Source organism: Barbus barbus, assembly GCF_936440315.1.
Source record: "Barbus barbus genome assembly, chromosome: 13".
Lineage (NCBI taxonomy): Eukaryota > Metazoa > Chordata > Actinopteri > Cypriniformes > Cyprinidae > Barbus > Barbus barbus.
In genome coordinates, this window is record NC_136741.1 from 9,009,327 (window position 1) to 9,018,808 (window position 9,482).

The 9,482-nt window shown below is 37.2% G+C and overlaps 1 protein-coding gene across 1 annotated transcript; it reads left to right on the forward strand.

Moving 5' to 3' along the window:
* Positions 1-3,273: 3,273 nt before the first annotated feature.
* LOC306879047 (homeobox protein GBX-2-like) lies at positions 3,274-6,552 on the forward strand. Its single transcript, XM_079431732.1, has 2 exons — positions 3,274-4,203; positions 5,351-6,552. The coding sequence occupies exons 1-2, from the start codon at positions 3,693-3,695 to the stop codon at positions 5,866-5,868; spliced, it is 1,029 nt and encodes a 342-aa protein (XP_079287858.1). The 5' UTR covers positions 3,274-3,692; the 3' UTR covers positions 5,869-6,552.
* Positions 6,553-9,482: the final 2,930 nt, after the last annotated feature.

Here is a 9,482-nt window from a genome sequence, read left to right on the forward strand (position 1 = left end):
ATTAAGGTATATTTTATTTCACCATAAATGCTCATCAGTACATTCAACAGTACACTTTAATCATATTTCAAAAACAAATTACTAATAAAGATATACTTTTTGTCCCATGTAAGTAAGACCTAAGCACTACTAAATGTATTTATTTTTAAATGTTTAACTAAAATACATTTTAATTAAATATTTCAGGTAATATGCAGTTAGGTGTTAGGTTAGGTGTCTGAAAAGTATATAATAAGCATATAATTATAGACGTATATAATTGCTGTAATAAGTACTTATTTCAAACATATGCTAAAGTGTACATTTTTAACTGTTTGTCTTAATGCACTGAGAAATACTCTGATTCTGATCCATGACGTCATGATTATCTTCATTTTTGTTGCAGTGAAATCAATAGTTTTAGTAACTTTTAAAACTTGGAAGGATATACTTTGGAGTAAAAAGACTTACTGTGGCCAAAAATGTCACTAAAAATGCTGTTAGGGTCACAGAAGAGGCAGATGCAAAATACCTGTAGTGTAACTAATTGTTTCTGTAATTGGGAAAGAACAGATTTGTTGTGAATGATGTGCAGAGTGTGCTCACATTGCTCCAATCACAATGGAGAGTCATTAGGGAAATAACAACAATGCAGCTCTGTTGCACTGTACTGTGCTGAAAGCAACATTTATAGTTCTTATGAGATAACAAAAGTGTTTAAATGAATACAGAATTAAGCACATTACATACAATACATTAAGTTAATGTGATATTTTATGTTCTTTTGTGCCATTTTTTCCTGTTTCTCTGTTTCTCCATCAATATTCAATACATAGCTTTTTCATTCATCATATACGTTCCTTAAGGGGGCTTTTAGCCTTGTAACCTATTTTTCAGTGGGTAGCACAAGTTTTACTGTGAGTGTAAGGATGTAGAGCAACCCTAAACTCAGTGGTTATTGACTGGCAATAGTGTGGAGCACTGAGGACCGGTTGACTGAGATAGATCAATCTTTGTGCTTAGCCCTGAGCCTCAGGGAGAACCAGCGCTCCCCACCAGTCACGCATGGCCAGCCCTTGAATGGGTCTGATCTCCTATCATCAGGGGATCATTTAAAGGTTAATCAATTGATTTCAAATAGATCTCATAATTTGAAATCGAAGGTCAGGCTTTTAATAGCCGTTTGTCTATGACCAAAACAATTTGAGAGCAAATTAAACATATATGAAAGTGTTGGAGCCTATGCCCTTTCCTAATGTGACCGGATCAGAGAGAGGGAAACAGCGACTCATGTTTTCATTGGGAGAGGCGAACTGTGCCGAATAAATTATAGCTGACATTTGGATCTTGATGAAAAGGTTGAGCCTGAGACACAGTAACTAAATAATGTTGAATGGTCAAATGCTGCAGGCAACATTTCAAAATCCATTTCCCCTGCAAAACTGCATCGAGTTGCGATAAGAGGTCTTTAATTGGTTTGCCCACTGAGTAAACCTTTCTTAGATGCAGGGTATTTTCTCCAGTCCTCCATCTGTATGCTACACAATTAAAAGCATGTATTGGACTTTAAAGCGCAGAACCTCTCTGCAACTTATCACTACACGGTTGCAGTTATTGTCCCGTTCAGAAGATCTTCAGGGGCTGTCAGTGTTTCTGGGCCTTTCTTAATTTAGCCCACGGTAACGCTCCCCCTCGCTTCTACATAATGGATGATTCTGCACTCCACCATGCAGGAAAGGTTTAATTAAATCATATTCCAATCATAATCCATGTTGTTAATTAAACTGGATAATTTATAAGTACAAAAGAGGGTATTTATTAGCTGCTCTGCGGTACTGGTTCAATCGCAGCATATCAGAAAGCACCCCCCATCCCCCATCCTCTCCCTGTACTATTGATGCCTTCACATAATTGATCATGGAACGGTGACTGCTGTACTATTTGTCTAATGGTGGTACAATTAAAGACCCTTGTAAATGACCCATGCCTCATTTCATCCTAATCTATGGAATTTTGATTGAATTTGTCAGCGTTAATTGAAAAATACTGCTATTTAATGTCTGCATTGCAGTTGCGTATCAGCCTGTCTTTAATGAGACTGTGTCCTTGTGACCCTGGGGAGGGGGTGAGGGGCTCGCCCTTGATTTGGCGTGGAGGCAGGGGTGGGGGCTCAGGGTCAAGGTTTTTAGGGTGTACGAAGGGAAGGAAGGTCCCCAAAGATTAGGACTAATCACCACCGTGAACACAGAAAGCGGACGCATTCCTTTTAATTATGCGGGCCAAATGATGCATACATGACCAAAGACTTTACAAACATGGAGACACATTTATTGATCAGCAATCCCACTGAATAATTCATGATTTAATCCCCCTCGCCAAAAACATTGACAATTTCATTATGTTTTTTTTTTCTGTTTATTCAAGGGTTTAGCAATATCATTTAGCCTACCTGCTGATGCATTTTTTTACATTGTACTGAAACATCAGAGAATTATACTTTATGTTTTCAGTTTCAGGTTTCACTATGGCTTCATGGAGAGCAGATTGAATCTGTTTGAAATATGTTTAATATGTTTATGTTTGTGAGGAATACAGTGTATGTGTGAATGAGGGCTTTTAACAGCTGATTCACACAGAAGTGTCTGAAATGAGATCTTGTGATGACTGACTGCTATAAAGGGCACAGGATCATGTCATTATGAACAGGCCAATGCCAGTGTCATCTGTGTGTGCGTTTTCAGTCAGAAACAAATGTAAGGATGCTATTCCAGTCAAATTATGTTGAAAACATTAATAGGCTACAGTACATAATAGCTTTGAGAAGCTTTAATGGGGTATAGGCTATTTGATGTTTATCTGCATTTGGTTAACTAAAAATAAGAATTGAAAAGGTTTTAAAAATGCATTGCTTTATTATTGCCATTTGAAGCTGGTATTTTTTTTTTTTTTCACAAATTTACATCTAAGAACATGCAAACACTGGCCAAAGGGTGGTTTTCATTTAGTGGAATCAAGAAAAACATTAGCATAACTATTAAATGCAATTGCAGTGCCAAAATACACATCAGATCACATCTCACATGATTCTTGTTTTGACTGTTTTGGAATGTGAGACTGTGTTAGTGACGTTCTAATTTAAGAGACAGCAGCTAGCGCAACGCTCGCGGCTCTGGAGCGTCAGGACGGCTCCACATAAACGGATGAAACCGGACCAATAGCAAGCGCGGAGTCGCGGTGGGCGTGGCCAGAGCGCGTGGTGGAGACGCTTAAACAGAAGGAGCGTAATTCAAACTCACACTTCAGTAGATGATCACAGCTGATGCTGCGAGGAGCAATTTATTGTGACTTCCATCAGGTCGAAATGAAACGCGGCCAAGCAGAAGGGACAAGGACGCTGATATAACTCAAAGGAGGACGATAAAGCTCATCTGAGATGCTCGACCAGATATTTCTTAGCAAGGGATTTGAGTCTGGTGTTTGCTTTTCAATGCACTTGTGTCGCTCTATTCTTACAACGAAAAAAATAGTTTGGCACTAAGTCGAAACAGATGCAACGGTTTTATGAACTGCTCATACAGAGAGTCGTTCACAGGATTATTTACCAATGTCAGTGTATGACACTGTGCAGCAGTGATATCCTCATCTGAGAAGCACGGGGGAGACAGCTGCTCCCGCAGACTTCAGGACTTCATAAACTGTCTATATAAGATCATATGAGTGCAGCTTTCAGTTCACCGTTCATGATGATGCAGCGTCCGGTGGGAAGCACCACTGCATTCAGCATTGACTCGCTCATCGGAGGTCCACCGCAGCCCAGTCCGGGACATTTCGTGTACACGGGCTATCCCATGTTTATGCCCTATCGTTCAGTGGTGCTACCTCCGCCTCCTCCACCACCTCCTCCAACTCTTCCTCAGAGCGGTCTCCCCGCGACCCATCCGCACCACCCGATCCCGGGCTTACCTAGCGGCTTCTGCTCCAGCCTGGCGCAGGGCATGGCGCTCACATCCACGCTTATGGCCACGTTACCCGGCGGCTTCTCCACCTCTCCATCCCAGCAGCACCAGGACGCGGCGAGGAAGCTCGGCTCTCGGTCTATTCACGCCATGTTCGATAAATCTCAGGATATTCGTTTGGATGGAGAGGATGGAAAAACGTTTCCAACGAAAGATTCAGCGACCCTTCCGTCATTTCACGACTCGCAGTCCGTGCACACCTCTACAGGTGAGACCAAAACAGCCTGCAGAACTCTTCACGCGTTGTTTTCAGCGCGCATTCTGAATAGATTAACCTAATATAGTTTTACTTTTTTTTAAGTGTCATTAAAAATATAATAGGCTAATATTTAAAAACGTATCCTGTTATTATTTTTTCTATTCTTAAATTCTCAAACACTTCTCAAAATGGTAATATATATATATATATATATATATATATATATATATATATATATATAGCTATATAGCCTATATTATATATAGTCTAGAAATTATTGGAATTATTTATTAATCTACGTTTTAACATGTCATACGGTTTATTCTGCATTTTAGAAACAAATTGTGTAGGCTACTCTTGTTATGATTAACCAGTCTGCTTTACGCTGAAATTAATTTTGTCACTTAAATTCAATTTACCCAGACGCACCAATGAGGGACAGGAATGTGGGACAGAAATAATTATATAAAATCCTCCGGAAATAAAATGTCAAGATTGTGGCTTAAAGAATTTCAGTGTAGCCTAACACATGTGAATTATCAAGTTTTCAGGGAATAGCGCCTGAGGCCGAGCTGCCATCAATGACTAAATTAGCTCGTTTTAATTGAGGGATCGGAGGGCCAGAGGTGTTTAAATGTCCATAAAACTGTAAGCAAAATTCACTGTCGCCTGGATCATTTATATGTATGCAGAGTAAAATAAATGTAGTCCAGCATTTAGTAGCCTATGACTGCAACGTAAAGAAAACGGACATTACCTATCTGATACTGAAAAAATATGGTAGGCCTATGTACATGACATTTTCAGAAAAATAGAAATGAGATGAAAAGACAAATAATCTAAAGAGTTGTGGAAGGGGAAAACGTTTAAGACGATTTCAGAAGTCTTGTTTTGAGGTGTACAAACAGCCTTCCTAGGGATCCATCACCGTGCGTAATTGCGCGTAAAAGTGGCTGCAGCCTGCAATAAACAGGAAGAACGCGCTGCGAGACAAGACCAGATAAGATTCTCATGAAAACACCATTTGTTTTCCCAACCACACTATTCAAAAATAATAAACACAACTTTCCCCACAGCCAATTATTGTTTAGATGTTTTATTCTCATAGCCTCGGGTAGTTCTTACATTAAATCTGCTTTTTATTTTATTCCCATAGTGCGAGGCCACAACAAAGACGACACGAAGGAGGATGAGTGTCATAGGAAAGACGAGAGCTTCTCCATGGACAGTGATTTAGATTACAGCTCCGATGATAACGGGCCCGGTAACGCCATGTGTCAGAAGGAAGATGGAGACGGCAACGGAGGACTGGACGATGGCGTCCACGGCGGGAATGGAGCCGGAAACACCACGTCCACCGGGAAAAATCGCAGAAGGAGGACCGCTTTTACGAGCGAGCAGCTCTTAGAACTGGAGAAGGAGTTTCACTGTAAGAAATATCTATCCCTCACAGAACGCTCACAGATCGCCCATGCCTTAAAGCTCAGCGAGGTGCAGGTCAAGATCTGGTTTCAGAACCGGAGAGCCAAGTGGAAACGGGTCAAAGCGGGCAATGTGAACTCCAAAACCGGAGAGCCCTCCAGAAACCCTAAAATTGTGGTGCCCATTCCGGTGCATGTTAGTCGGTTTGCAATACGCAGCCAACACCAACAGTTAGAACAAGGCAGACCTTGATACACTGGGTTTAGATACTAGAGGACTAAGAGACAAATCAGCGAATACTAAATATGACCAAACCGTTCTTGAGGCTGATGTATCTGAAGAACCCAGGACACGCGAGCTATCCAGCCGATAGTTTGTGCTATATACATAGTTTTTCGTTTAAACGACAGCGTTGTTCAAACGAGGAAAAAGAAGCAACAGACTCAACTCGAACTAAAGGCTCAAACTAAGACATCATTCCGGGAGACAATGCAGTTTTATTTTCAACTTTGGACCAAACCACGAACAACTTTTAGTTCAGGAAATTCCACTATGTATTTGTTTAGTTTTGTGTGACTGTCTAGTTCTTGTGTTTTTGGCAGAGATTAATATACTATCCTAAAAGGAGCACTTCTGATCTCTGCTGAAGAGCACAATATAATTCAATTAATAGTAAAATTAACACAATTCCCTCGAAATTATAAAACAACCTGTTAAATATGTGCTCTTCATTTTTTTATGGTAAATAGCCTTTATTTTAATATTTTGTTTGTTTTCTTGCATTCATTTTCCTTTTTTCTGTAACCTTTTCAGACGTCACGGGCACGCTGCTAATTTATTTAATATTGTGATAAAAAAAAAAAACTTGCTAACGTTTCATGAGTTTACTGACTTCAGAATATTGTGTGGATTAAAGCTGGACCATAAAAAAATTGTAAAGAAATGTGTCTTTTTTTTTAAAAAGCAACATTTAATTACTTCATTCACTTAATTGCGCATGGAGGAAAATAAAATGTTCATAATCGTAACAAAGTGTTCATAATCTCAAATACAGTCATGTTTTTTTTTCTTGTGCAAATTTGGTCTATTTTTCTATCTAATTTGAAACAGCATTTAATAATAACAATTATTATTATTATTATTATTATTGCTTACTGCATAAATCTGTTCCGCGCAGTTTCTGCCCCGTTAGTAGAGATGATCTGAAATGATTTGAACGCGGTGTTGTGGCAGGATGAATAGATTCAGGGTCAGGCTGAGAGACACTCACACAACTGCGTGTCAGCCTTGATCTCCGGACCTGCCTCGTGTTAAAGGAAGAAAAGTAACGAGGTAATTCAGCCCACACGGGACTTGTCGGGAAACCTTGAGACGCAAATGTATATCAAATATCATTTCGCATAAACAGCATCTATACGCAATTGATTACAATACAATAATCTCCTTTACACATCGCATAAACCCATTTCCACAAATTGTATCTAAAATAAAATAATAACAATTGCAGTACTTTACTTAATGATTTATTTATTCATTCTAAATATATATTTTGCATTTGCGTCTGCATGAAAAGCTCCACGAAATATTATATTATTCTGCCAGATTGAACCATTTATACACACTCGTTCAAATTCAGATTATAAACGACTTTAGAATTTTTATTCATGAAAATAATAACCCACTTATGTCAACTTTTGAATGTCCAAACTTTACAGATTCATAACAACCATCTAAGTTTATTATTTACTGAAATATAATTAATATAAGTAACATTTGCAATATGCATCACATGTAGCCTTTTTAAAATTAAGAACATATTTACCCTATTATTAGTATGATTTTTAATATTTAAGATTTTTAAGCAAGTAGAAATTGGTAAGTACTTGGTAAATGAGAAAAAAGACATTCTTACAGTGTATGCATGTTATAAACATTATGTAATTAATTACTTTATAATAATTACAATGTATACACTAATAATAACACTGTGTGAAACCAACAATGTGTAATAACAATCTGCTTTGCAAAATCATTACATATTAAGTACATGTTTATTTTTTGTAGTCGTGTGCATTTGTAAATGGAGAGTAAATTGTAATGTGAGACAAAAGTTAATACTGCATTGGTTTACAGGCTAAAGCTTCATTATTGAACTGGAATACACATTTTTCTTAACAGAGGAATTGAATTATTGTTAGTAGTAGATTTATAGTTGTATAATGCAATAGATGAGACATCATCAGTGCCTCATCATCACTGACACACACACACACACACACACACACCAGCAGGTAGACAATTGAAATGTTCTGGTCTGGTTGATGTTGGAAAATATAATGCATTCATGCACGAGAAACACGAAACCTGGGCAGAAAGACATTTCAAGAGGAACAGTGATGGGAGACAGAGAGAGAGAGAGAGAGAAAGAAAGAGAGATCTGACAGTTGCCTTAATTCTAATGAATTTTTTGCAAATTGTAATCAAGGCCGGCTGTGGTGGCTGACAGATAAATGGGCCCGGGGGGATTGGCTCGGGCCTCAGCTTTTCACTCCAGCATGTCCCTCTTGCACTAAATTAACAGCGTCAAATTAACCTCCAATGATTAATCCTGACGGAGAGCACCGGCTACAGAACCAATAAGACGACTGAAACACACACATATGCTGAGAACTTTCTCTCACATTTATATTAAACAACAAAGTAAGAGGAAGACAAAGATACATTTGAACTTTTTTTGTAATATAAAAAAAATCTAAGTAATTTTAACAGGAGTGTTTTTATTAAGTTAAGATGTTTTTAACTACAAATTTATTGTAATAATAAAGATTATGTTTTTTTTTTCAATTATAGATCTGTATGTTAACAGAAAAACTACATAACATCAAATACCTAATTAAATTTACTGAATTTTATTGAATCCTTTACCAGTAATAAACAAACTGTCTGTGATTTATGTGAGTTCTAGATCATTTATCACAATAATCAGCAGTAATTTATAGATGTTGATTTTTGCATTTTACCCTCATGAATATAATTAGACTAATACGGGAAAATCCCAATATTATTATTTTACAGTAACATGCACAACTGCTATTAATAATTTTTATTAGAGTGATGGAGAGTGGTGTGAGATGTAACACCAAACAAAAATTATAAATAAGCTACAAATATGAAAACACTGTTATACATACATATATATCATACACATTCTCTGTAAAATATAAAGATTTATAGGACAAAAAAAACTTTATAGATATTCATCACTGGATTATAGTAATTCCTGATCATGTCAATGGATGTTAAATGACAGAACAGGCATCATCAAAAGATTTTTAATTTGACGCATAACAAATATATTTATATATTAAATGAATGTGCAATCTACTAATTTAAATATTTTATTTAAAAATAAAAAACTTTTGACAATTTTGAATACAGCTTTCTATTTTGGACTGAATTTCCTATATTTTGGCCATTTTTAATAAAGGTGTTTACAGTAAAATGAAGACAGGGGCACAACCATTTCAAACGCAATTTAAAATTCCCCTTTTTTTTTTTTTGTTTTTTTAAGTATCACAGCCTGGCTTGGAAGTGGGTGTCAGGTAGAGCACTCTTAGCACTTGACATTAAATCACCCAATTTAGAAATAGATTTATTAACTACTTGTAGCAGAGAAATATGGGATTCTCTCAAAGTTTGATACACTGATTTAACAGATGTTAACAAAATTTAAGATTAAAACAAAATGTGACAACGCACCCATCTATGTACGCCAGGATTAGAGGATGTGATTTCCCAGCTCTTTCTCTCTGAACATTTGGATTATCATCACAACATGATGGCGCAGCTCACGGCTCATTTCAGGG